The 27,505-nt window shown below is 40.9% G+C and overlaps 2 protein-coding genes across 2 annotated transcripts in view; both read left to right on the plus strand.

Annotated features, from left to right (window-relative positions):
- The window catches only part of zgc:153345 (uncharacterized protein LOC566129 homolog), a 10,775-nt gene extending 10,425 nt beyond the window's left edge, over positions 1 to 350 (plus strand). Inside the window, exon 13 of the mRNA XM_058411386.1 lies at positions 1 to 350. This exon is cut by the window's left edge and continues 1,101 nt beyond it. Within this exon, the coding sequence (XP_058267369.1) occupies positions 1 to 212 (212 nt within the window). The 3' untranslated portion in view covers positions 213 to 350.
- A 266-nt stretch (positions 351 to 616) lies between these two features.
- Positions 617 to 27,505, plus strand: part of ryr1a (ryanodine receptor 1a (skeletal)) — a 49,731-nt gene continuing 22,842 nt past the window's right edge. Inside the window, exons 1-63 of the mRNA XM_058412316.1 lie at positions 617 to 736; positions 3,585 to 3,704; positions 3,824 to 3,916; positions 4,236 to 4,256; positions 4,384 to 4,458; positions 4,884 to 4,962; positions 5,052 to 5,164; positions 5,516 to 5,615; positions 5,729 to 5,822; positions 6,056 to 6,130; positions 6,263 to 6,419; positions 6,711 to 6,875; positions 7,094 to 7,215; positions 7,939 to 8,131; positions 8,324 to 8,459; positions 8,956 to 9,051; positions 9,141 to 9,259; positions 9,335 to 9,468; positions 10,353 to 10,594; positions 10,755 to 10,947; positions 11,224 to 11,443; positions 11,757 to 11,861; positions 11,965 to 12,068; positions 12,194 to 12,277; positions 12,503 to 12,662; positions 12,912 to 13,059; positions 13,152 to 13,354; positions 13,474 to 13,648; positions 13,833 to 14,041; positions 14,138 to 14,496; positions 14,802 to 14,931; positions 15,094 to 15,254; positions 15,435 to 15,597; positions 15,814 to 15,900; positions 16,193 to 16,419; positions 16,499 to 16,928; positions 17,018 to 17,596; positions 18,005 to 18,205; positions 18,304 to 18,415; positions 18,520 to 18,663; positions 18,769 to 19,042; positions 19,301 to 19,415; positions 19,550 to 19,682; positions 19,764 to 19,858; positions 19,974 to 20,109; positions 20,556 to 20,742; positions 20,929 to 21,040; positions 21,350 to 21,470; positions 21,594 to 21,763; positions 21,853 to 22,073; positions 22,292 to 22,382; positions 22,589 to 22,729; positions 22,891 to 23,054; positions 23,190 to 23,268; positions 23,576 to 23,665; positions 23,766 to 23,906; positions 24,150 to 24,227; positions 25,783 to 25,858; positions 26,114 to 26,237; positions 26,497 to 26,612; positions 26,809 to 26,876; positions 26,977 to 27,098; positions 27,281 to 27,330. Coding sequence (XP_058268299.1) covers positions 689 to 736; positions 3,585 to 3,704; positions 3,824 to 3,916; positions 4,236 to 4,256; positions 4,384 to 4,458; positions 4,884 to 4,962; positions 5,052 to 5,164; positions 5,516 to 5,615; positions 5,729 to 5,822; positions 6,056 to 6,130; positions 6,263 to 6,419; positions 6,711 to 6,875; positions 7,094 to 7,215; positions 7,939 to 8,131; positions 8,324 to 8,459; positions 8,956 to 9,051; positions 9,141 to 9,259; positions 9,335 to 9,468; positions 10,353 to 10,594; positions 10,755 to 10,947; positions 11,224 to 11,443; positions 11,757 to 11,861; positions 11,965 to 12,068; positions 12,194 to 12,277; positions 12,503 to 12,662; positions 12,912 to 13,059; positions 13,152 to 13,354; positions 13,474 to 13,648; positions 13,833 to 14,041; positions 14,138 to 14,496; positions 14,802 to 14,931; positions 15,094 to 15,254; positions 15,435 to 15,597; positions 15,814 to 15,900; positions 16,193 to 16,419; positions 16,499 to 16,928; positions 17,018 to 17,596; positions 18,005 to 18,205; positions 18,304 to 18,415; positions 18,520 to 18,663; positions 18,769 to 19,042; positions 19,301 to 19,415; positions 19,550 to 19,682; positions 19,764 to 19,858; positions 19,974 to 20,109; positions 20,556 to 20,742; positions 20,929 to 21,040; positions 21,350 to 21,470; positions 21,594 to 21,763; positions 21,853 to 22,073; positions 22,292 to 22,382; positions 22,589 to 22,729; positions 22,891 to 23,054; positions 23,190 to 23,268; positions 23,576 to 23,665; positions 23,766 to 23,906; positions 24,150 to 24,227; positions 25,783 to 25,858; positions 26,114 to 26,237; positions 26,497 to 26,612; positions 26,809 to 26,876; positions 26,977 to 27,098; positions 27,281 to 27,330 — 9,280 coding nt within the window. The 5' untranslated portion in view covers positions 617 to 688. The remainder of the gene's footprint in view (positions 737 to 3,584; positions 3,705 to 3,823; positions 3,917 to 4,235; positions 4,257 to 4,383; positions 4,459 to 4,883; positions 4,963 to 5,051; positions 5,165 to 5,515; positions 5,616 to 5,728; positions 5,823 to 6,055; positions 6,131 to 6,262; positions 6,420 to 6,710; positions 6,876 to 7,093; positions 7,216 to 7,938; positions 8,132 to 8,323; positions 8,460 to 8,955; positions 9,052 to 9,140; positions 9,260 to 9,334; positions 9,469 to 10,352; positions 10,595 to 10,754; positions 10,948 to 11,223; positions 11,444 to 11,756; positions 11,862 to 11,964; positions 12,069 to 12,193; positions 12,278 to 12,502; positions 12,663 to 12,911; positions 13,060 to 13,151; positions 13,355 to 13,473; positions 13,649 to 13,832; positions 14,042 to 14,137; positions 14,497 to 14,801; positions 14,932 to 15,093; positions 15,255 to 15,434; positions 15,598 to 15,813; positions 15,901 to 16,192; positions 16,420 to 16,498; positions 16,929 to 17,017; positions 17,597 to 18,004; positions 18,206 to 18,303; positions 18,416 to 18,519; positions 18,664 to 18,768; positions 19,043 to 19,300; positions 19,416 to 19,549; positions 19,683 to 19,763; positions 19,859 to 19,973; positions 20,110 to 20,555; positions 20,743 to 20,928; positions 21,041 to 21,349; positions 21,471 to 21,593; positions 21,764 to 21,852; positions 22,074 to 22,291; positions 22,383 to 22,588; positions 22,730 to 22,890; positions 23,055 to 23,189; positions 23,269 to 23,575; positions 23,666 to 23,765; positions 23,907 to 24,149; positions 24,228 to 25,782; positions 25,859 to 26,113; positions 26,238 to 26,496; positions 26,613 to 26,808; positions 26,877 to 26,976; positions 27,099 to 27,280; positions 27,331 to 27,505) is intronic.

A 27,505-nucleotide genomic window follows, 5' to 3' on the forward strand; every position in this document is an offset into this window, starting at 1 on the left:
GTGAGACGTCGCCGTGTAAGACCTTCAGCTGCCTGTCATTTGATGGTGTGTTTTCCATCAGCAGTGTGAGTGAGAAGTGTTCCATCTCCCTCGACCTCTCACCTCCAAACTTCCAGTTCATGCCTCAGGGCTCTAGGAGGCGCTACAGAGACTCTCCACGCTGGCCTTCTAACGAAGTGCGCATGACCACGTGGAAACCGTTACCCTTCTGATGTGTCTCACACTCTCTCTCTCTCTCTCTCTCTCTCTCTCTCTCTGTATTTAAATATATGTGTGTATATTATATACAGGAAGTGCACGCTCTTCCCGGCTTTTATAGTGTAACAACCTTATTGATTGATTAATATGTGTGCCCTTTATTTTACTGTAACTGTGTTCTTAATAAAAATTGAGAAATCAAAAGTATTATTATTATTATTATTATTATCATTATTATTATTTCTGGCTGGTTGTAACACCACAGGAAGTAGTGTTTTAATACAGTGAATGAGATGAAGTGTGTGTGTGTGTGTGTGTGGATCCACCCACTGCTTGTGGACAAAAAAAGAGAGAAGGTCCCTCTCTGAACTACAGCTAAAGAATGTCCTTCAAAACACACACACACACACACACACACACACAATGCAGGCTCATGCAGTGAACAGAGAGTGAGACTGTTTGTGTGAGAGAGTGATAAAGGGAAGACACCATGGCTGAAGGAGGAGAAGGAGATGAAGAGATTCAGTTTGTACGGACGGTGAGTAACATTTAAACTATAGTCACAGAGCTCTCACATCATGGGTGTCTATCCTCTGTGCTGTTCACACTTTAATAAAATACCTGGACTGACAACAGAATTATGGGGTCGTTCCTCCAAGAAGGTTCAGTAGCAGGCAGCTGCCCTTTGTGGCCTGCTTTCAATTAGACCACAGCATGTGACGAAATCATAAACTTCTTAAACTTTCAGTGATGAAGCTAAGAGAGAGAGAGGAGTGTGAGGCTTTAACAGGTTTTGTCTGTGCTGATAGATTGACTTAGTAACTTCTGGAAGCATGTCCTGATAATCAGTTACGTATCACATTGCGATAGTCAGTGTTCTGACCTGAGGTCCATTTCAAACACTTTATTGCAATCATATCATAAATATTACTGCAACATATAATACAATATATTTATTTGTGTATAGACATGTTAAATATAACGCATAGTCAGTTGGATCATGTTTCCTTTGCTACAGTGCTGCAGATTGGCGAGAACAGGTGTGTGGCATTGTTATCTATTTATAATAGAGCCGAGAAACACACACACACAGAGGTCTCTGAGCTTTTGACCCTGAAATCAAAATAGCTTCATCTGGGTTTTATGAAACATCTCCAGCTTTCAATCTGTTATCAGTACTGCCTGAAAAAGAAAACTGTTTAATTATTTCTAACACAATTAAACAATAAAAGGAATGATAATAAAAAAAACCGTTCCAGTTACAACACAAGCTACAACATGAGACAAAACCCAGAAGAGTGCTGCTCATTTCCCCACAGTTCATCTGTAGAAGAAATGTGGTGATAAGTGAAGCCCATAAATCATTGTGTGTGTGTAATTGTCTCAGGTTCAATGTGTAGGCACTTCAACTTCAGTATTTGTACACGCGTTTAAACATGCTAGCTTCAGATCAGTCTAAGATTCGGTGTCACTTGCAGATTTTGAGTGATTTTCGATTGCACACTCGATCCTGTGGCATCTGTTTTGACTGTCAAAATGATATCGTGAATAAATGAAAGAATGAAAAGTATCTCAAGCTAAATTGAATTGAATTGAATTTAATTGGCATTAGATCGCCGTGAAGATTTTCTGTTTCCTAGTTAATGTACTGTGCGTGGAATAAAGAGTGCTAATCATCGGAATGGCGCTCTGAGGCTAAACAGTGGTTTAAAGTGACATCCTCTCTTTCTCCACCTCTATATTTACTCTGAGAGGACGGATTAGCGACTCGCTCAGACACAGCTGTGTGTTTCGCTCTATTTAAAATGTAATATGTAACTGGGAGCCACATAGTGAACATAGTGAAGATTCAACCTCAAACATCACTACAGCAACAGAAAGCAAGACAATTGATATTTCATCACAATGATAATGTACAGTGTATAACTTTCTTTACAGTGCAGGAGATAAAGTGTTTAGATCCATGTTAAAGAGTTCTCTCTCTCTCTCTCTGTCTCTCTCTCTCTCTCAAACACACACACACACACACACTAATCTCCTAGAAATGTACTCTGGCTGTCACTTCAGCCTCAGATTATCTTTACAAGGTTATTCAGAATCTACTGGTTGCAGCTGTAAATAACTGCCATGACAAAGTCACATCACACACGTCAGCGCCCATTTTAACACGTGAACAATAAACTTTCCAGAGTTTTCCAGACCAGGTATTTAAAGTTGTCCGATTTCTAACTTCCTTGTATGCATGTGAAGTAGAGCCTTACGGTCATCTCAGGATGAAGCTGAGAACATTTCCATGTGGGAATGAAAGAGCAGTGTATCATCATTACAGATGTGTTATCACTTGGAATTTGAAATAGATTTGTGTAATAGATTTTCTTGAGAAATTCAGTTGGAGCATCTCAGAAGATATACTGTATCTTTCCTTTACACTGCTACCCTGAGGGACCTTTAAATTGAACTTTTAAGGCAGATAATAAAGCGTGAACCTTTCCAGGTATCGTGGTTATGTCATGCCCGTATGCCCAATAATCACTCACTGCTGTTTCTCCTGTCACTTTGATTTCTTCAAGAATTTAAGCTCTGGTTTCTGTGTCCTTTTTGTTGATGTGAGTTATTTACTCTGACTTCCATGGCTTTGCCCATAGTCTGTATGTTTTGTTGTTTTGGTTGATTCCCTCTATTTGCTCGTTTCTGTTTTAATAACAGTCTAATATATTAAAGGATATGAAATCGAGCTATATGATTTATATGAGGTTGATGTTCTTTCCACCTTGCTAGCTAGGCTCCTATACTTCACCGAACTAAGCTACAATACCGAACGTGATTGGATATTATTCATATTGGCGAAAAATATTTAACTTATCACTTTTATTAATGTTTATAATAACTTGAATAATTTGTCACACCGATGTGAAGCTATTAGTGAGCAGCTGTAGAGCGTCAACAAGCCTCAATAAACGTTTATTTATTTATTGATTGATTGATTTTTGTGCAAACCGCTGTGACGGACACACTGATTACCCCAGGAGGTTCGGTGTCCTATGGTAGCTTGATAAAAATAGTAGATGAAAAAATTAAGTGTTAATATAGTAGGGGGCGTAAAAACCTTTCACTTATATTTTAATCACTGGACAGTTACTCGGTGGTTGACAGTTACAGGGCTTTAACATTTGATATTCTCATTAGCCAAGTCGCTAAACAACTGATTAGCTATAGCTGTACCAGGTAAAATCATTATTTTAATAATATTATTACTTCTAATAATAATTTGTATTAGGATTATTGACAAACTTCTACTTATTATTATTATTATTATTATTATTATTATTATTATTATTATTATTGTTACATATGCATTAATTGTGGTGTTTTGTGTGTGTGTGCAGGAGGATCAGGTGGTGCTGCAGTGTACAGCCACTATACTGAAGGAGCAGATTAAACTCTGCTTGTCCTGTGAGGGTTTTGGAAATCGACTCTGCTTCCTCGAGACAACATCTAATGCTCAGGTACCAACTTGGAACAAATGAATGAATGAATAATCCAAACCTGGTTCAACATTAGAAATCATTGAACTAGAATTTGATAGATATATGATATATGGATATATCCGTTTTGAATTTTTCAGAATGTGCCACCCGATCTGGCTATATGCGTCTTCATCCTGGAGCAGTCGTTATCTGTACGAGCTCTACAGGAGATGCTCTCTCATACCAGTGAGGTGAAAACATACTTTGTCTGTCTAGCTGAATATCATTTCCTAACAGCTAGTCACAATAAAGTGTTGACATGTTCATCAGGTGTATAATAGGATTCAGTAAAATGTAGAAACACCTCTTTACTTCACCTGGAAGTAATGAAGTGAGGACATGACTCTGCTTGTATAGCACACCTTTAACTGTATAGAGGTGTCAGATTGCATTATTATGGTTCAAACTGAGCAATCTCACTTTATTCAGGTTTAAAGAATGAATACTTGCTTAGATTTTCTCTCGTTTTTTTTTGTACTATGGTTATTCCCCTGTTCTTTCCCTCTGTAGGATGTGGATTTGGATAAATGGGTACGTTACAGTCTTCCATTCTTTTGAAACTTTTCCATTGTGTACTAATAATCTAGGCTATAATATATTAAAGTACTATAGTATCTATCGCTGACTGGATTCCTATGACGTTTTCCCTTATTCAAAGTCATCACAAGGCGGAGGCCATCGGACGCTGCTGTATGGACATGCCATCCTGCTCAGACACACACACTCGGGCATGGTGAGACATAAATCCTTTGCTACATGGGTTCTCAAACTTTTCCCAGAAAACCAGTAAACACTAAACACTGCTGGGGATAGATCTGCATGGACAGCCTGGGACCCTGTGCTGTGGATAGAATCACAACTGCCGTTGCCTCGGTCAGATTTCCGTAGGAAAGGAATTAGTCTTCTTGAACTAAGAAACTACACTGACCTGTTAGTTCCCCAACAGCTCTTGGTTGCTGTTGCTGTAATTTACATTATTTACAGTCCAGTGTCACCCAAATGAGTTTCCCATCTGTGTCTGGTTCCTCTCAAGGTTTCTTCCTCATATCATCACAGGGAGTTTTTCCTCGCCACCGTCGCCTCAGGCTTGCTTCCTGTTTGTTTTGAATTTCTTACTTTCTGGATTTGATAAGATTGTCTTATTTTGCTCTGCTGCAGTATCTGAGCTGTTTGACAACATCACGGTCCCTCACAGACAAACTGGCCTTTGACGTTGGCTTACAGGAAGACTCGACAGGTGATCAGCACAGACCACAATAAATTTGACAATGTAATTGATCATGGAGTGTGTGTAGAAGGTGACAGGTGTGCTGGTATGTGTGGCAGGTGAGGCATGCTGGTGGACAATCCATCCTGCTTCTAAACAGAGGTCAGAGGGGGAGAAGGTCAGAGTGGGTGATGACCTCATCCTGGTCAGTGTGTCATCGGAAAGGTACCTGGTAAGTATTCATTTTATCTTTTTGAGCAATAACTAACAAACAAACAAGGTGATTGTTTTTCAGCTTTTAAAATCAGGTTGACCGATATGTCGATGACCAAGGTGGTCACTAGGGCACCAGTTTGGTCCTGTTTACAAAATAAATTGCTGTTGATGATTTTTCTAGCTAATTTAAAAGGCATATAAATGACAAGTGAAGACAAAAAATAGACATGAACGCCCTGATGGAATAAGTTGTCTTGCAGACGTGTCACAAGACAGACACAAGAGAAATGCTCGTTATGATACTTAACAAAGAGTCAGTACTGCTTACAGATCATGGCTGCATTCTGATTATTATGTGTATTTGCAGCATCTGTCCTATGCGAGCGGAGATCTCATGGTAGACGCCTCCTTCATGCAGACGCTATGGAACATGAACCCAGTGTCCAGTGGATGTGAGCTGGTTGAAGGTGAGTTAAAGGATATTCAGTCCTGTTTAGTGATGATTGATACACTCAGAACCCTTTTTTCTATCTTTTGTACTTTGAATGTTTACTTGTGAGTTGTTTTTTCTGTTACGCAGGGTATTTGACTGGAGGATATGTGCTTCGACTCTTCCATGGCCACATGGATGAGTGTTTAGCCATTCCTGCTGCTGAACAGGGGGAGGAGCGCAAGTGAGTTGAGCACACACACACACACACACACACAAAGACAAACTTGCACTGTTGCAAGCTCATAGTTGGTGCTTTATTCATTTCTCTTGAAAAGGAAGATACAAAACAAATGGAAGTTATCACTAGAATAAATATTATAGAATAGAATAGAAACATACTGGTCTGTACCATGACGTGTAAATACCATTTTAATGAATTTGGTGTGTTGGGTCTGCTCTGTGTGAAATGTCCAGAAATGCCCATTACGAGGGAGGAGCAGTGTGTAGTCATGCGAGATCTCTATGGAGACTCGAGCCTCTCCGGATTGGGTAAGTTTTGAAAATTTGGAACATCACTGATTAATGATTAATGATTAAAGACATATTTTTTTGCATCTTACATCTAATATATACCTTTCAGACTAATAAAAGCTGTACCTTTTTTCCCTCCTTGTGCCACAGATGGAGCGGCGGCCATATTAAATGGGGCCAGCCGTTCAGAGTGCGTCACATCACTACAGGTCGATATCTGTGTTTAGACGATGAAAAAGGCCTGCTGGTGGTGGATCCAGAGAAAGCGAACACAAAGAGCTCTGCTTTCTGCTTTCGAGCCTCAAAGGTTAGCCTTTTGTTTTTCTGTACACTCCAGACCCTGGATGACAGGATCTTTAATCTACACACACTGCACATTACTTCTAAAGAAACAGACTAGATAAGAATTGACTACACTGACTTAATAATAAGTTTGAATTTAATATATATTTTTACATAACATTCATCTATCTATCTAATAAATAGATACAGCTACAATTAGGAGGGGGATGTAGTATATTCTCCTGGTGGTTGAAACCTTTAAGCAAACGTGTGTGTGATGATCTGTGATGTCTGTCTGTGTATGTTTTTGGAGCAGGAGAAGACAGAAGTAGCTCAGAAGCGTGATGTGGAAGGGATGGGTGCTCCAGAGATAAAGTACGGAGAGTCCATGTGCTTTGTTCAACATGTAGCTACAGGCCTGTGGCTCACCTACGCCTCTGTAGATGCTAAATCTGCTCGTCTGGGGCCTGTGAAGCGGAAGGTATGAATATACATCATAGCTATATTCAAATATCCCAAATAAGCATTTTATAAAAATCTTTTTTGCATATACATATTCAGCTGGCTTCATAACTCTGAGTGCACTAGTAGATGCGTTTTTATTTTTATATCGTATTTGATCATCAATGTAAATAATGCACTGTTGTAGTTATTGCACAGTACATGTGCTGTTAAAGTTGTGGCCTGTTTTTTTTTTAGGCAATTCTTCATCTGGAAGGTCACATGGATGATGCTCTGACCGTTGCTCGCTCTCAGACTGAAGAGTCTCAAGCTGCTAGAATGATATACAGCACTGCAGGCCTCTTCACCCAGTTCATAAAGTATACACACACTCAACAGTTCCCATTATACACCGATCACGTGTAACATTATGAGCACTGAGAGGTGAAGTGGCACCTGTTAGTGGGTGGGATATATTAGACAGCAAGTGAACATTTTGTCCTCAAAGTTGATGTGTTAGAAGCAGGAAAAATGGACAAGCGTAAGGATTTGAGCGAGTTTGACAAAGGACCAAATTGTGATGGCTAGACGACTGGATCAGAGCATCTCCAAAACTGCAGCTCTTGTGGGGTGTTCCCGGTCTGCAGTGGTCAGTATCTATCAAAAGTGGTCCAAGGAAGGAACAGTGGTGAACTGGCGACAGGGTCATGGGCGGCCAAGGCTCACTGATGCACATGGGGAGTGAAGGCTGGCCCGTGTGATCCGATCCAACAGACGAGCTACTATTGCTCAAGTTGCTAAAGTTAATGTGGTTCTGATAGAAAGGTGTCAGAATACACAGTGCATAACGGATCAGGGCTGTTTTGGCAGCAAAAGGGGGACCAACACAATATTAGGCAGGTGGTCATAATGTTATGCCTGGTCTGTGTATAGTCATATTCTGCTTATAATGCACCTTTAGCATTACTAGTATGGGAGCTGTGAAATAAGGTGTGAATCCTAATCACACTTAATGTGTATCCTTCATCAAACAGATTAATATTTGGTAAAGCAGATGTTAGTTTCTAGTTGTCTGTCTCATTCCCAAACTCTCTCTTTTGCAGGAGTTTAGACTCTCTAAATGGAAAGAATAAAAGCACCGCTCCACCTCCTTCATCTCTCCCACTGGATTCTATTGTCCTCTCGCTCCAGGATCTGATCTTCTACTTCAGACCTCCAGAGGAGGAGCTGGAGCATGAGGAGAAACAAAGCAAACTAAGATCTCTCAAAAATCGGCAGAACCTGTTTCAGGAAGAGGTGGATCATTTTCACACACATGCGCACACTTGTCAAAACATTCACATCACACATACAAGTATAACACATCATTAAACTTTATTAAATATTTATTAAATATTAAATATTTTGCAGCCTTATCATAGAGAAAATTGGAATGCTTAGGGTATGTGTGTGTATGTGTGTGTGTGTGTGTGTGGTGTGTGTGTGTAGGGGATGATAACGCTGGTGTTAGACTGCATTGATCGTCTGAACGTCTACAACACTGCAGCTCACTTTTCCGAGTTTGCAGGAGAGGAGGCAGCTGAGTCCTGGAAGGATATTGTAAACCTGCTCTACGAGCTGCTGGGTAACACACACACACACACACACACACTGTAAAGAGACAGCTGCCTCAGCAACCAAGGACCTTGCCAGAATGTCTCATGCCACCAGAGGGAGCCAGAGAGCAGCGTCTTAATTTTAATCCATGGCACCCGGTTAAAGGAGAGTTCTGGTCAGTGCTTTTCTTGAAGCTTGCTTTGCACTTGTGTGCAAATCTCAGCTGGTGTTCTCTGTTAATGTTCTTGGACTTCTATAGATATATACCATGTGTGTATAGGTCAGGTCCAGTAAGCAGTGGGTGTTCTTGGACCTCTAAAAACATTAAACACAAATTTTTAATACACACCAATTTAGTACTACCGGCAGACTAGTAAGGCTGTATATACAAAATGTAGTTAGATTTGATAAAAGTACTATATAAAATAGTTATTTATTATTCTAAATATTTTCTAAATGTCACTTACCTTTAATTGTGTGATGCAGCTACAGAGTAACCATGTGTGTGTGTGTGTTCTCTGTAGCATCTCTGATTAGAGGAAACAGGGCAAATTGTGCACTTTTCTGTGACAATCTTGACTGGCTGGTCAGCAAACTAGACCGACTGGAGGCCTCATCAGGTAAACAAATGGTTACTGTGTATGTTGAAGTCTGACAGATTTTGTGCACTATTTCTGATTATTAATTTGCAAACACGACCCTATTGCAGGTATTCTGGAGGTGCTGTACTGCATTCTCATCGAAAGCCCTGAGGTGTTAAACATTATCCAGGAGAACCACATCAAGTCCATCATAGCTCTGCTGGACAAACATGGACGCAATCACAAGGTATGTATCACCAATCACCTCTCAGTGATTATTTTTCTTATTATGTATCTAATACCAGTTCTCTCTGATGCCTAGGTGTTGGACGTACTCTGCTCACTGTGTGTGTGTAACGGTGTGGCTGTGAGGTCCAATCAGAATCTCATAACAGAGAATCTACTTCCACGTCGTGACCTTTTGCTCCAATCACAAATCATTAATTATGTCACAAGGTGATTATTTCAAAACCAACTGGACTGTTCCCCAACATTATATATATATATATATATATATATATATATATATATATATATATATATATATATATATATATATATATATAATCACTACCAGTCAAAAGTTTGGACACACCTTTTAATTCAATGTTTTTTGTTTAGGGATTTATTTTCTACATTCTAGAACAATACTGGAGATTTCAAAACTATGAAATAACACACATGGACTTAAGTAATCCATATGTAATGATGACAAAAAAAACAGTCAGTTGTTATTTTAAGACACGAAGGTCAGGTGTTCTGGAATAGTTCTTGCAAGAACAGTATTGTCAAGTGCATTTGCAAAACCCATCAAGCACCATGATGAAACTGGCTCACATGAAGACCATCCCAGGAAAGCAAGACCAAAACTTACCTCTGCTGCAGAGGAGAAGTTCATTTAGAGTGACCAGCCTCAGAAATCACCAATTAACAGCACCTCAGATTAGAGGCGTTATGAAGGCTTTACAGAGCATCAGTAGCAGACATATCTCAATATCAACTGTTCAAAGGACATTATTGTGTATTTCGGCCGCCTTCAGTATTGTTTTACAATGTAGAAAGAAATAAACATCAGGAAAGGCCATGGAATTAGAAGGTGTGTCCAAACTTTTGACTGGTAGTGTATGTGTGTGTGTATAAATGTATATACAGTGTATATATATATATATATATATATATATATATATATATATATATATATATATATATATATTTTATGTGTGGAACTTTAGCCTTTAGATTTATTGCTAATATAACTGTTACATTAAATGTTTTGCAGCTCTGTGTTGATGAATCACAGAAGCAGTTAATGCTTCATATTGTTTCTTTCTGTTTTGCAGCATGAGGCCAAACATCTTCCTGGGGACCTGTGAGGGATCCACTCAGTATAAAAAGTGGTATTATGAACTGATCGTGGATCATGTGGAGCCGTTTTTGACAGCCCAGGTGGGTCACTTGCGGGTGGGCTGGGCACTGACTGAGGGCTACAGCCCATACCCCGGTGGAGGAGAGGGCTGGGGCAGTAATGGTGTAGGAGATGACCTCTATTCCTATGCCTTTGATGGTCTCCGTCTGTGGTCGGGTGAGGAACCTGTTTATATTCATTGTTGCAGGGCTAAGATGTTCATATGGCAGTGGTATCACTGAGCTAAAGTAATCCAGGTTTATTTAAATTTGATTTGTCATTTCTATAAAAGTTAAACTCATCTGTGTCCCACTCTACACTTTGTTTCTTGGATCAGGACGTGTCCCTCGACATGTGGCATCGGCTAGTCAGCACATTCTGGCTGCAGAAGATGTTGTGAGCTGCTGTCTGGATCTAAGCGTGCCCAGTATCTCATTTCGCATTAACGGTCATCCAGTTCAGGGCATGTTTGAGAACTTCAACCTGGATGGACTCTTCTTCCCTGTCGTTAGCTTCTCTGCTGGAATCAAGTAAAATAACTTTGCATCATCTAGCAGAACATCAGCATTATTTATTAGAACCTCAAAATGTGCTAACAGAACCTCAGCATGTTCTAATGGAACTCCAGTGTGAAAGAATATCCTAGTAGCTGGTTTTTATACAACCACAACAGGAAATGTATAGATTTATACTGTGTATACATATTAATATTAATACTATATTAAAATGAAATCCTTAGTGCAAACTATTAGAACTAGGATGAAACAGCTGACTGACCACATGTACGCTTTCTGATGTTCACAAAGGGTCCGGTTTCTCCTGGGAGGGCGCCATGGAGACTTTAAGTTTGTTCCACCGCCGGGATATGCTCCGTGCTATGAGGCCGTGCTGCCCAAAGACAGACTTCGCATCGAGCCCATTAAGGAGTATAAAAATGACTTGAATAATGATGTGAGGAACCTGCTGGGCCCAACACAGTCTCTGTCCCACACCGCCTTCACTCCGAATCCTGTGGACACTGTGCAGGTACAGCTGAGCTTAAAGAGTCAGGTCTAGACGTCTGAGTGCATTAACACAAACCATTTATAATTCAATATTTTTTAAATCATTGTGATGCCATGCATTTAATTTTTTGTCTACTACATACTATACTTCTAGAGAACATACTTAAATTCTATTCTTTTTGTTTGCGATAAATTCTATTGCCTTTCCATTAGAGAAGAGTGGTAGTATCTTGCTTGGAATTCATTTCTGATAACTGGACAAACATTGAGAATAGAATGTGTTGTGTGTCATCATTAATCCTTGATTTTTTTTCCTGGATTGATTTCACAAACAGATTGTTCTTCCTCCACATCTGGAGCGGATCAGAGAAAAGCTGGCCGAGAACAGCCATGAGCTCTGGGCTGTAACTCGCATAGAACAAGGCTGGACTTACGGACCTGTGAGGACGTCACCGCATAAATAATATACAGTATCGAATAAATAGAATGAATCTTCTTACATTTGTATGAGCTCATCTATATTGATTGACTACTTTTTTCCAGTTCCGTGATGATAATAAAAAGCTGCATCCGTGTCTGGTGGACTTCCAGAGCCTTCCAGAGCCAGAGAGGAACTACAATCTGGCAATGTCAGGGGAAACACTCAAGTGCGTGAGATGTGTGGGTGTATTGTGTGTGTGTTTGCTTGTTTTTTGTGGTGTCTTTTTTTGATCTCTAATAGATATTTCTCTGGGTGTGTAACATTTTGTTTGGTTGTCTGTCTCTCTGTAAGAACTCTTCTTGCGCTGGGTTGCCATGTTGGAATGGGAGATGAGAAAGCGGAGGAAAATTTAAAAAGGATCAAGTTGCCCAAAACGTAAGTGAGGGACAATGCACACTCAATCTTTTTTATTTTTCTTTAACTACAATTTTGTATTCCCTCCAAATCACCTCTTTAATGATAACTATGATATGATTTCTATTTCCAGTAATTGTTTTGATTATTTGATTTTATTTTGGGTTTTTTTGTGTGTGTTCATTGAAGTGAATAATTGTGATCTAAACAGAATTTCAAGGTTAATGTTATAACTCCTGAATGCAGCTACACACAGAGCAACGGCTACAAACCTGCACCCCTGGACCTGAACCATGTTAAACTGACCCCTAACCAGAACACACTGGTGGAGCGACTCGCTGAAAATGGACACAACGTGTGGGCTCGTGACCGAGTGCGTCAGGGCTGGACTTATAGCATCGTACAGGTAAGATTTGCTAACGTTAATTCAGGTCTCTTCCTTTTCCCTGAATCTGTCCATCTATTTTTTTAAGTGTTTATAGGAAACGGTTACAGTGTACTGTATCAGTTGTACTAATTCAGTTTTGCTTAAATAGATTTTAATAAAGACCTAAAATTGCTCAAAGAATAAAACTATAGTTTTAACACAAATTTGTTCTTTGCAGCATTCTTTGAGAGTTTGATTATGATCTCTCTTTCTTGTGATGTCGTTCAGGACATTGTAAACAAGCGTAACCCCCGCCTTGTGCCATATAATCTTTTGGATGAGAAAACCAAGAAGACCAACAGAGACACTGTGTGTGCTGCAGTTCGAACCTTGATCGGTTATGGCTACAATATCGAGCCTCCAGACCAGGAGAGCAGTGAGTACAGATAGAGTAGAACATACACTAAAATATATGGTGATGGGAGAACTGCTTTATAGAGTCGTCTACTCTGATCTGACTTTCCTCAGGCAGCCATGTTGGTAATGGCTCTGGGAATAAGATCCGCGTGTTCAGGGCTGAGAAGTCGTATGCTGTGACTCAGGGAAAATGGTACTTTGAGTTCGAGGCAGTGACTGTGGGTGAGATGAGGGTCGGCTGGGCCAGACCAAATGTCCACGCCGATACAGAGCTTGGTGCAGACGACCTTGCCTATGTCTTTAACGGCTGCAAGGTATTCGGATCGGTTTCTCTAAATATAGAATAATTACAATCGATCTCTTTTATATGTGTTTGTTCATATGTATGTATGTATCTGTCTCGATAGTGGTACTTGTTTTTTTGTGTGTTCAGGCTCAGCGTTGGCATGTGGGCAGTGAGCCCTTCGGTCGTCAGTGGCAGCCTGGAGACGTCGTCGGCTGCATGATTGATCTCGCTGAGCAGAATATCATGTTCACTCTGAACGGGGAGATGCTGATCAGTGACTCCGGCTCAGAGATGGCTTTCAAAGACATCGATATTGGAGAAGGTACAAGGCTTTAAGAATGCTGTTGCTGTGGTCAAGGGCACACTACTGTTTCTATTGCAGTTGACATAAAACATACTACTGAAAGCAGAGTAACTTCTCACACTCTTTGCAACATAATCAATTTGTTTTATATTATTGGAATTAATGGTGCTCCTTCAAAGCCGCGTTTGTGTTGTTTTTATAGGATTTGTTCCTGTGTGTAGTCTGGGCCTCTCTCAGGTGGGTCGGCTCAACCTGGGCCAGAACGTCGGCAGCCTGCGGTATTTTACTATCTGTGGCCTACAAGAAGGCTTTGAGCCCTTCGCCATCAACATGAAGAGAGACATCACTATGTGGTTCAGCAAAAGCCTGCCGCAGTTCATTCCTGTTCCTACTGACCACCCTCACATTGAGGTACAGACTTCCAGAAACTATGATTAAAATGTGATGTTTCTGACACCAGACCAGACCAGTACCAATTTATTATTTTCTCCTGCTGGTCACCTGCAGGTATCCCGTGTGGATGGCACAGTGGACAGTGCCCCCTGTCTCAAACTGACTCACAGGACATATGGCTCCCAGAATGCTAATACAGACCTGCTCTTCTTCAGACTGAGCATGCCCATCGAGTTCCACGAAGTGTTTAAGGTAGAGGCAGGAGCGACTCCGCTGACACGGGCCCTCACCATCCCTGAGGACGAGGCCCTGGAGGTTGACCCCAACTCTGAATACGAGCTGTTAAAGAAGAGCGCCACTCGTAGGGAGCAGGAGGAGAAAGAAAAGGAAACGTCTGTACCCAAAGAGCTGCCAGGAACTAAGGAGGTGGAGAACGAGAAAGACACCACTACAGAGAAGAGCAAAAAGAGAGGGTGAGAGTGGATTTAGTCAGAGAAATGGCATAGACATCACATTCCAAAAGTTGGCCTTTAATAAAACTTCTAATGCACATGTAGTTATAGTGCACACACCTAGAGTTATGAGACGACAAAAAAAGGAGTCACTGTCAAATGATTACTTATATAATATAAATGATATTAATTTGTGTATTAATGTATGTCTATTAGTTTTTGTATCTAATTTAAAACTGAATTCAAGTTTAAGTCTTGTGAGATGAAAGTTTAGCTGTAATACTTTTTGATAGTATTGACTGTAATTGATACTGCTTGATTTACAGATTTTTCTCCAAAGCAAAGAAAGCTGCTTTTATCGCTCCTCCGCCTGTTGTTCCCACTGTCCCTCGTCTGGTGGAGGACGTCGTCCCCGATGACCGGGACGATGTGGACATTATTTCCAACACAACTACAGTATGGTCACTAATTTCTCTGATTTTGATTGATCAATTATTTAATTTAAATTAGAATAAAATATTGTAGCAGTAGACTGACGTTTCAAATAAAATGATTGGTTCCATTGGTTAAATCATTCTCAAATCGTGTGTGTGTGTGTGTGTGTGTGTGTGTGTGAAGTATTACTACTCGGTGCGCATATTTGCTGGACAGGAGCCCAGTGGTGTGTGGGCCGGCTGGGTTACTCCTGATTACCATCAGTACGACCCTCATTTTGATATCAGTAAAGTGAGAAATGTCACAGTCACTGTGGGTGATGATAAAGGCAACATACACCACAGGTAGGCCATCATTATCATCATTATCACTATCATTACCATCATTAAATTCTAGCTCATCTATATTTTATAAAGAAGATGGTATCAGACAAAAAACATTGCTTATTACAATATGAGAACCCATAGTGCCTTGCTCTGGGCATAGTCCCTGTGTTTAAAGCTTCTGCTCTTTTTTCTTATCAGTATGAAGCGCAGTAACTGTTACATGGTGTGGGGTGGAGAGTTCAGTGGCTCACAGCAAACGCGCATCACTCAGGAGGACTTTGTAATTGGCTGCCTTCTGGATCTGGACACAGGTCTTATGACCTTCACAGCCAATGGGAAGGAGGTGAACACGTTCTACCAGGTGAGCACGTTTGAATACAATGCTACTTTTCTCTAGCTGTTCTTTTACAGTTTCACATGTGTACCTTTTTAATATCCCAAGTTGCACATTTTGAAGAGTCTTGCAGTATCTCATAGCTGCAAGTGGTCATTTTACCGAACGTTTAATAGCAAAATGCGTCTAATGTTTACCTGCAGCTCTGCACACCTGTGTTAACAGACCAGTGGTGTGTTTCAGGTGGAGCCCAACACCAAACTCTTCCCTGCGGTTTTCTGTTTGCCCTCCAGCCAAAACATGCTGCAGGTGGAGCTTGGCAAGCTCAAGGTCTGTTACACAATACAGTATATATCTTTATCTTAAGAATACATGAAACTCTGAGCTTAGACTTGTTGGTCTAGACAGAATTTTGTTTTGGACTACTGTTAAATCTTGGGCCTAGGGTTAAATCTTTAATTAATGCAAGTACTGTTAATCTGTTATATTAAGTACCTTTATAGAACAAACTTGGCTTAACTGACCAATAGTTATGTCAAAAAATACACAATTTTCAGTCACAGGTTATCTAGGGGAGGAACATGTAATCTTAAATGAAAAATCTGACACTTCTTCTATCCAGAATATCATGCCTATCTCGGCAGCCATGTTTCGGAGCGATCATAGGAATCCGGTCCCGCAGTGCCCTCCCCGTCTCGATGTCCAAATGCTCACCCCTGTGATCTGGAGCCGCATGCCAAATCACTTCCTGTCCCCTGAGACAGGCCGTGTTAGTGAGAGACTTGGCTGGATGGTGCAGTGCACAGAGCCACTCACCATGATGGCATTACACATTCCAGAGGAGAACAAGTACGTAACCGAATACAATTCCTTTGCATTACACTGCTAACACATTGTGGTGATTGTTGGTATCTCTTAATGCTTGTAGGTGTATTGATATCCTGGAGCTATCAGAACGTACCGACCTGCTGAAGTTTCATTACCATACGCTGAAGCTGTATGGCTCGGTGTGTGCTTTGGGAAACAACCGTGTGGCTCATGCTCTCTGCAGCCATGTGGATGAGTCTCAGCTATTCTATGCTATAGAGAACCAGTACCTGCCCGGCCCGATCCGCAGCGGCTACTATGACCTGCTCATATCCATGCACCTGGAGTCAGCCAAGAGGAACCGCCTCATGACTAACCAGGAGTTTATCGTGCCTATGACAGATGAGACGCGCTCCATCACGCTGAGGGCTCACACACTTCCTGCCGTGGGACGCTCAACATGCCTCAGACCCACACTGAACTTCTCACACACCGGCTTTGTGGGCACCAACGCTGACCTCTACACACTCAGCCCCTTCATACCACTGCAGGTATGAAGATATCTGATTGGCCATAATCACTCAGTTGCAGCATGAAATGCAGTACCTCAGACTTCTGATTGCCTTCCTTTTCTCTTTAGATCCTGAAAGACCACGCCCTGAGCATGTTAACAGAGGCGGTGCAGGACGGAGGTCAGGCCATGCGTGACCCTGTAGGGGGCAGTGTGGAGTTCCACTTTGTTCCTATCCTGAAGCTGATCAGTACGCTGCTCATCATGGGTGTGTTTGAGGATGAGGACGTGAAACACATCCTCAAACTCATCGAGCCCACCGTGTTCCGAGAGGACAAAGGATGTCAAGTGGAGGAGGACAAGAGCGGAGAAGGAGAAGAGCAGCAGGTCGTTTCTAAAGAGGAGAGAGTGGAAGTGAAGGAAAAGGAGGAAGTGGTGGATGGGTGGACTGAAGACGAAGGGATGGGAGAGGAGGAAGAAGAGGAAGAGGAGAAGGAGGAAGAGGAGGAGGATCAGACAGAACAGGAAGATGAGGAAGACCAACCAGCACCTGAAAAATCTGACAAAGAGAAAGACAAGCATAGAGGGGTCGAGCCAAAAGCTGAGCTGGAGGCTGGGCCTACAGTTGGGAGGGAGGAGCCAAAAGAGGAAGAGGAAGTTGGGGAGGGTTTACTGCATATGAAACTACCTGAGTCTGTAAAGTTGCAGGTATTTTCCGACATTAAAGATCAAACCTTCATGTTAAGAGATAAAAACATTTGATTTATGTACTTATTCACACAAATGTGCAAGTGTTTTAAAATAAAATCATATTAGCTTTCTAGTCTAGCTAGCTTTTTACCAAATGATGGTTTTCCACGCTCCCATTGTTTCCATAGAATCTTTATTCTGTCCATCAAACTATGCATCAACTTTGAAGGCAGTATCTAAAATTTTGCCAGAAGAGTGTCTGAAGTTATGAATTATGATTATGAATAGAATTATGCAAATTGAAAATGCCAGAACTCGGCCAGATAGCTCTTAGATATGACACAACACTCCATAACATTAATTTGCTAGTGTGCAAATTTGAGCCATGGCATGAATAATTTGTGTTTCTCTCTCACTCTTTCTTAGATGTGTACTCTTCTGCAGTATTTCTGCGACTGTGAGCTGCGTCACCGCGTTGAGGCCATTGTCGCATTCTCTGATATGTTCGTCACTCAGGTGCAGTCCAATCAGAGGCAGCGATACAACGAGCTCATGCAGGCCTTTACCATGACTGCAGCCGAGACGGCTCGCAAAACCAGAGAGTTCCGTTCACCACCACAAGAACAGGTGTGTGTATATATTTACACACACACACACACACAATGTTCCTTTAATACTGCGCAGACATTATGAGCTTTAAAATGCTTGTGGCTCTGTGTTCGTAGGTGAACATGCTGATGAATTTTAAGCATTGTCCAGATGAAGACGACACTCCTGTTCCTGAGGAAATCCGTGCCGAACTTCAGATGTTTCACAATGACCTGCTGGGTCACTGTGGTCAGTCAGAATACCCAATGTGGTGTTAACTATGTAGCCTTCTCTACTCCACTGAGACTGAACCTTTTTTAAGAACTCTTTATTGCACTCTTACTTTTGTTTAGGTATTCATGTTGAGGAAGAGGAGGAGGAAGAGCATGTGGACACGTCTCTGCGTGGACGATTATTCAGGTTACTTGAGAAAGTGAAGAGACTACGAAAGAGAAAGCAGGAGACCGAGATAGAGCCAGAGGAAGAAAAGAAACCCAGTGAGAACAATATTAATGACTGAATTACTTTTATTTCTACCAGATTATTATTAACTAAAACAGTTTTCAAAAATAGTTTACAGTAAATAAAAAAACTTTTTTCAGGCACTTTGCAGGAGCTGATCTCACACACGATGATCCATTGGGCTCAGGAGTCGTTCATCCAGGACCCTGAGCTTGTTCGGCTCATGTTCAGCCTGCTGCACCGGCAGTATGATGCTCTAGGAGAGCTGATCCGAGCTCTACCTAAAGCCTACACCATCAATTCCGTGTCCATGCAGGACACCATGGAGCTACTTGAGTGTCTTAGCCAGATCCGCTCACTTCTCATCGTCCAGATGGGCCCTGAGGAGGAGAGGCTCATGATCCAGAGCATCGGGTGAGAACACAAACAGCAAATGGGACTCTGCAGCTCATTACTCCTTATTCAAATTGTATGAACATGCACATGTGCTGTGTGTGTGTGTCCATATTCTATATCAGATAACCTTACTTTAGAAGTACAGTACTACAATATTGGAAATCACACACACTGTGCAATGTTTGCTTCTGTTGCTAAATATTATGAAATTATGAAATTGAATTCTATATTTTAATCCCTGTTCACAATCATGTATAACTTCTGTCCTTTCTCCAGAAATATAATGAATAACAGGGTGTTCTACCAGCATCCCAATCTGATGAGAGCACTGGGTATGCACGAAACCGTCATGGAGGTTATGGTTAATGTACTCGGGGGTGGAGACTCAAAGGTAAACCATATATGGGATCTGTTTGTGAAATCGAACTATCAGCTCTAAACGAAAATAAAGCAAAGAGTGAAGGGTTGGCATTGAACCTTTAAATGCTGTTAATTATTTTTTTTTATTTTGCTCGGATTCTGCAGGAAATTCGTTTCCCCCGCATGGTGACCAACTGCTGTCGTTTCCTGTGTTATTTCTGTCGAATCAGCCGTCAGAATCAGCGATCCATGTTCGACCACTTGAGTTACCTGCTGCAAAACAGCGGCATCGGCCTGGGTCAGTTAATCATGTTGTATACTATATACCCTTTGCATGTCTTTTTTCTTTTCACTGACGGTGTGATGATCCTGTTTTTAGGTATGCGAGGCTCTACGCCTCTTGATGTTGCTGCAGCCTCCTGTATTGATAACAACGAGCTGGCACTGGCACTTCAGGAGCAGGACCTGGAAAAGGTGATCATTGATCATTTCTGGGCACTAAAGTCAGTTTAGCTCATTATGAAATTTATATGAAATTTATGTTTGTATGATTTCAATTTACTTCACTTTTCACGTTTCTTTTGTGTAGGTGGTAAAATATTTGGCTGGTTGCGGGCTGCAGAGTTGCCCTATGCTCTTGTCAAAAGGTTACCCTGATATTGGCTGGAACCCGTGTGGTGGAGAAAAATATCTGGACTTCCTCAGATTTGCTGTCTTTGTTAATGGTGTGTATAAATCATGGCGTCTCTGCTGTAGGTATACATGCTGGGTTAGATGACGGTAAAGTGTGTAGAGATAGATGTGACTGATGCAGGAGACAGAAATGTTCAGCAGGAGAATGGAGATCTGTGAAATCCAAGGACCAAAATGCCACCATTAAAGTGACCCTTCAAGTTTGTTAGTGTTAGAGGCATATACCTCAAAGACTGGAACTTTAAAAGCAGTGTAGAGGCTGTACAGGTTTCTATACAGTCTTTTCCACCCAGTCTTACAGTTTTTTAGGAAGATCTGAAAGCTTAGGTAAAGTCCACTCGATCGGTCCTCTGTCTTATCTCATTTTTGCCCACAAACTGCATTATGCACACCCAAAATCATGTGCATGGTGCATTGTGAGGATTTATGTGCACTGAATAATCTTTGTCTAATGTTTTTGTTTTTTTTTTCTGTTCAGGAGAGAGCGTGGAGGAGAATGCTAACGTGGTGGTGCGTCTCCTGATCAGACGGCCTGAGTGTTTTGGCCCCGCGCTCAGAGGAGAGGGAGGTAATGGCCTTTTGGCTGCCATTGAGGAAGCCATTAAGATCTCTGAGGATCCGGCTAGAGATGGTCCCAGTGTCAAAAAGGACAGACGCTTCCCTATGTATGCATCATTTTATATCTTATATAACTTCACTATCCGATGTCTTTGAAAAAAAACCCTGATGTATACTCGCTACATTTATATTTCAGTTCTCAGTTACCCAGACCCTGCACAGTTTGCTGTGTGCATCGTTAGAATGGATTGTTTAGTGGTATATTTAGAGTTTCCTTCATGGTTTTTTTTCAGGTTTGGAGGAGAAGAGCAACACGAGGAGAACAGAGTTCATCTGGGAAATGCCATCATGTCCTTCTACGCTGCTCTCATTGACCTGCTGGGACGCTGCGCCCCTGAAATGCATGCAAGTGTCTGCTTTATGATTTATTTACCCTGCTTTTGATGACAACTTATTCCATAAAAGTAGTCATTTTATTCATATTTAAAACGGTTTAATATGAGCTAAATTTTCATGTGATTTTGGAAAGTTTGACAAATTTGATCAAATGAAATAAAATTATGAAAAAATAAAGTTAAACTTAGGTTTGACCATGGACACAAATCAAAATGTAAGGTACTTACTCAATAAAGTAGACGTTAGTCCTGCTTCAGACGTTAAATCAATCATCATATAAAAACAATTTTTGTGGCTGATTTTGTTGTGCATGAGCAGTTGATCCAGGCAGGGAAAGGAGAAGCTCTGAGGATCAGGGCTATTCTCAGATCTCTGGTTCCCATTGAGGATCTCGTAGGTGTTATTAGTCTTCCCCTGCAGATACCTTCATTTGGGAAAGGTGAGTGGGATCTTTGTCTTATCTAAATTTTATATCTAAATACTGATATACTCTGTATTTTGTTTATATTGATTAGATCAAGGTTAAGGACACAATATATTCTATACAATTTTCTCACTCTAGATAATAGTATTATTGAACCAAAGATGTCTGCCAGTTTTGTCCCGGATCACAAGGCCCCCATGGTGCTGTTCTTGGACAGAGTGTATGGCATTGATAACCAGGATTTCCTCCTACATGTGCTGGAAGTCGGATTCCTGCCTGATATGCGAGCAGCGGCTTCTCTGGACACGGTGTGCATCTCCAAGCGTCACTTGTTTTTCGGACCATTTTTCTTGTTGTTGTGTTTTTGTTGACTCTGTTTGTGTCGGTCATTCCCCAGGCTGCCTTCAGTACCACAGAGATGGCTCTGGCTCTGAACCGGTATCTCTGTTCGGCCGTGCTCCCTCTCATCACTAAATGCGCTCCTCTGTTCGCTGGCACTGATCACCGTGCCATCATGATCGACTCTATGCTGCACACCATCTACAGGCTCTCTCGAGGACGCTCACTCACTAAAGCTCAGAGAGATGTCATTGAGGAGTGTCTCATGTCTCTGTGCAAGTCAGTTTACATTTTAGGCCATTACAGTAGCTTTAGCTATTTTGGTACTGATAATGAGATTGTTTTTCTGTGTAAGTAAATAATTTTAGAGTGTAAAGAGAATGGAACCCATAGGATGGCATACGGCTCAGTGCTATGTACGTAGCTCAGTGGTATGTGGAGTCATTTTGGTTCCTTTGTCTTTCATTATTTAGGTGATGTATGGCTTTCTGTTTCAGATATCTGCGTCCATCTATGCTTCAGCACCTTCTGAGAAGACTGGTGTTTGATGTGCCGATTCTAAATGCATATGCCAAAATGCCCCTGAAGGTATGATTCTGCTCTCTCGACACATCTGAGTTTCACTTCTTAATGATTCGGTCTTAATGCGGCCGTTAAGGAGACATAAGGACAGCCAAACATAGTGGTCATATTAGTGAGGGCTATTCAGAATAAAACAACACTTACATAATTGGCATAATTATAAGCAATATCTGTAGTCCACCAATTGAAAAATTTCCCCTGCTGTGTTGTAGTTGTTGACAAATCATTACGAACGCTGCTGGAAGTATTACTGCCTACCCAATGGCTGGGCTAACTTTGGGGTGTCATCAGAGGAAGAGCTTCACCTGACCCGCAAACTCTTCTGGGGGATCTTTGAATCTCTGGCACACAAGGTGAGAAATGCATTTTTACACACGGTGTCTCAAAAAATAATTTTCATAATAAAAACATATTTATGAACAGCTCTGCAACATTCAGACTTTTGAATCCTACTCTGATGTATTATATTATGAAGCTAAGGTGTACTATTTGAGAATCTTGTTTCTTTCTACAGAAATTTGATGCAGAATTGTTTAAAATCGCAATGCCCTGCATCTGTGCCATAGCCGGTGCCATACCTCCTGATTATGTCGATGCCAGTTACTCTTCCAAAACAGAAAAGAAAGCGTCTGTCGATGCAGAGGGAAACTTTGATCCCAAACCGGTGGACACAACCAAGTATGACACTCTGAATGATCTAGTTTAAGTGTTCAGATTGATCAAAACAGCACAGTATGGAATTAATAGAAATACATTCATTTTAAAGACTGGAGCACTTTGGTCACATGTTGGTTTTGGTATTCTTTTATCTAGCACCATAATTCCTGAGAAACTGGATGGATTTATTAACAGATACGCAGAGTACACTCATGACAAATGGGCTTTTGAGAAGGTAGAGTTGAATGTGTTTACTGTTTCACTGAATATATTTTAAAATGAAAATCTAATGAAAGTGTAGTGTTTTTTTGCAGGGTATACTGCTTATTGTGATCATCTTAAATTAAATTAAATTAAATTAAATTAAATTAAATTAAATTAAATTAAATTAAATTAAATTAAATTAAATTAAATTAAATTAAATTAAATTAAATTAAATTAAATTAAATTAAATTGCTGTGATAATGTGCAGAAATATTGTCCTGGGAATCCATCACATTGTTCTAGTGCTAGTCTCTAATATATATATGTATTATGTGCAGATCCAAAACAACTGGACATTTGGTGAAGTGTTGGATGAAAATGCTAAGACTCATCCTATGCTCAGACCGTACAAAACTTTTTCTGAGAAGGTAACAAGATTTTTCTTGGGGATGCTTTTTTTTTTATTATTTTGGGACAGATTTTTCACTGTGTTTTTCTATGTATGCTTTTGTGTCCTTTGTTGTGCAGGATAAAGAAATTTACCGCTGGCCCATTAAAGAGTCCATAAAGGCCATGATAGCCTGGGAGTGGACGCTTGACAAAGCCAGAGATGGAGATGAAGACAAAGGAGAGAAGAAAGCGGCGCGGAAAATCTCTCAGACTGCACAGGTATGTGTGAGAAAGACAAGGCGGAAAATGATATTTATTTCAGAAATCAAAATCAAATACTTGGGTTTAATACGTTACATTCATCTTTGTTACTTGATGGAATGAAAGCTGATCATGGTAGTGAATTGTTAGACATTTTAATTATTTTTTGTCATAAAGTGAGCAATGTCTGTACATGTTTTTAGTTTTACATGACAGCAGACAGTTTATACAATTTGACAGTCTGACTGATTCATTTTCTAGGCAACATATGATCCAAGCCACGGTTACAACCCTCAGCCCATAAACATATCTGGCATGACTCTGTCTCGAGAGCTACAGGTAAGATAACATATTTATATTGCACTCTCAGAAAAAAATATAAACTTTCTATCAAGGTACAAATACTCATCGCTGCACTGGTGCTAGGGGCAGGTGTTTGGTGTGTGGAATTACACATTAAGGCCTTCTTTAGACCACTAAATGTATAATTACACAGTTCAGCCATAACATTATGACCACTGATAGGTGAAGTGAATAACATTGATGATCTCCTCATCATGGCACCTGTTAGTGGGTGGGATATATTAGGCAGCAAGTGAACATTTTGTCCTCAAAGTTGATGTGTTAGAAGCAGGAAAAATGGGTAAGTGTAATTTGAGCGAGTTTGACAAAGGACCAAATTGTGATGGCTAGACGACTGGATCAGAGCATCTCCAAAACTACAGCTCTTGTGGGGTGTTCCCGGTCTGCAGTGGTCAGTATCTATCAAAAGTGGTCCAAGAAATGAACAGTGGTGAACCGGCGGCCAAGGCTCTTTGGTGCATATATGGAGCGAAGGCTGGCCCGTGTGATCTGATCCAACGAGCTACAGACGAGCTACTGTTGCTCAAATTGGTGAAGAAGTTAATGCTGGTTCTGATAGAAAGGGGTCAGAATACACAGTGCATCACAGTTTGTTGCGTATGGGGCTCCATAGCTGCAGACCAGTTGGGGTGCCCATGGTGACCATTGTACACAGCCGAAAGCACCAATAATGGGCACGTGAGCATCAGAACTGGACCACGGAGCAAGGGAGGAAGGTGGCCTGGTCTGATGAATCATGTTTTCTTTTACATCATGTGAATGGCCGGGTGCGTGTGCGTCACTTACCTGGGGATCACATTTCACCAGGATGCACTATGGGAAGAAGGCAAGCAGGCAGACGCAGTGTCATGCTTTGGGCAATGTTCTGCTGGGAAACCTTGGGTCCTGCCATCCATGTGGATGTTACTTTGGCACATACCACCTACCTAAGCATACCATGTACATCTTTTCATGGAAACGGTATTCTCTGATGGCTGTGGCCTCTTTCAGCAGGATAATGCTTCGTGCCACAAAGCAAAAATGGTTCATGAATGGTTTGATGAGCACAGCAATGAGTTTGAGATGTTGACTTGGCTTCCAGATTCCCCAGATCTCAATCCAATCCAGGATCTGTGGGATGTGCTGAACAAACAAGTCCGATCTACGGAGGGCCCACCTCGCAACTTACAGGACTTAAAGGATCTGCTGCTAACATCTTGGTGCCAGATCCCACAGCACACCTTCAGGGATCTAGTGGAGTCCATGACTCGACAGGTCAGGGCTGTTTTGGCGGCAAAAGTGGGACCAACACAATATTAGGCCATAATGTTATGGCTGATCGGTGTATATTGATTGAAAACAAAAGTCCTACCTGTTTTTTTTCTAACAGTGAAATCAGACTCAGGTTTGAGTTTTGTTTGTAAGTATTCAGTGTTCAGGTTAAATAAAATTGTGTAGCACTGAAATAAAAAGAAAGGTAACTGGAATTGTGTTAGTGATGAATATGCAGTATTTTTCTCTCTGCTCTTTTGTGGGTTTTTGTCTTCTCCAGTCCATGGCAGAGCAGCTGGCTGAGAATTACCACAACACCTGGGGACGCAAGAAAAAGATGGAGCTTCAGGCCAAGGGTTTGGACCAGTTTCTCTTCTAATGCACGATAAACTGGACCCATAGAAGAGATGTGTACTTTCCTTCCATAGTTTTGTCAGTCACTGTTGCAGTTACCATGAACAGTTGTTTCTATATACAGAGTTATAGAAAGTGCTAAAAACAGAGATGATGCAATGAGAAGGGAAATATTTATTTACTTATTGTTTGTAGAGACTGATGGGTCCATAGCATCTGTGATTAGGTAATGCTCATTTTCACAATGCTGTCCCCAGGTGGTGGGACTCACCCTCTGCTCGTACCCTACGACACGCTAACGGCCAAAGAGAAAGCTCGTGACCGTGAGAAAGCATACGAGCTGCTCAGATTCCTGCAGCTGAATGGATATGCAGTGACGAGGTAAAGCATATGGCTTCTCAAGAAAGTTTACTTTTAAATAAGAAGATACCAAGCAACCCCAAGGCTAGTGTCCTGAAACACATAAACAGACACTGTACTCTTGTACTCCTGATTCTAGATGGTTTCACTATAGCGTGAAGAGATTTATGGTGTGTTTTCACCCTAGAAATAAGAAAAAGAGAAATGGAAATAAAGCAAGATATAAAGAAATGGAATACAAAACTGTGTGTGTGTGTGTGTGTGTGTGTAAAATCTGCAGAGGGCTAAAGGACATGGAGAGTGACATTTCCTCCATTGAGAAGCGTTTTGCTTATGGCTTCTTACAGAAACTATTAAAGTGGATGGACATCGCTCAGGAGTTCATTGCTCATCTCGGTATGGGGAAACACATCACTTTTCTTTTTAAAAAATAGTTTTACTCGTTAATTCAGGAAGCTGGCACTGAGACAAATACAGTTTACTTCTTAAAAAAAGAGTATAATGAGTAGTATAGAGCATATCATTTAATATAAAATGATATATATAACGTTATTATTATTATTATTATGTGTGTGTGTGTGTGTGTGGGCAGAGGCGGTGGTCAGCAGTGGTCGTGTGGAGAAATCGCCTCATGAGCAGGAGATAAAATTCTTTGCCAAGGTTATGCTTGTTCAAATATCAGTTCAAACTCAATCTCTAAAATATATATATATATATAAAAGCTCATGTTAATGACTGGAAACATTTCTGTCCTCTTTAGATCCTCATGCCATTGATAAATCAGTACTTTAAAAACCACTGCCTCTATTTCCTGTCCACTCCTGCTAAAATCCTGGGCAGCGGTGGTCATGCCTCAAATAAGGAGAAAGAAATGATCGCCAGGTAATTGTTTACTATATCAGTTTTCTTTTTCACTCGGACTGTTAACGCTTTTTTATTCTCCTGTTATTTTTTGTTCACTATATCATCTTTTCCTCTGCTTTGATTTTTTCCCGTTTTTCTTTTTTCCCGCTTTGTTCATTCTTTCCTATACCTCTTCGGTTTATTTTCCTTCGCCTCTACAGTATATTCTGTAAGATGTCGGCTCTGGTGAGACACAGAGTTTTTCTCTTTGGTAAGATGCCTGCATAGATCCTTCTCTTCTGTCCTCTGTTCCACATACTGTTCTCTTTAATCTCTGATTCTTTCCTGTTTATTTGCTACATCCATGTCCAGAAGTCTATGTCCATTAATTTGAACTGTACTTTGTCAAACACTTTTAGATCTACATTTTTGTGTTTCTGTCTTAG

Source organism: Hemibagrus wyckioides, linkage group LG16, assembly GCF_019097595.1.
Source record: "Hemibagrus wyckioides isolate EC202008001 linkage group LG16, SWU_Hwy_1.0, whole genome shotgun sequence".
Lineage (NCBI taxonomy): Eukaryota > Metazoa > Chordata > Actinopteri > Siluriformes > Bagridae > Hemibagrus > Hemibagrus wyckioides.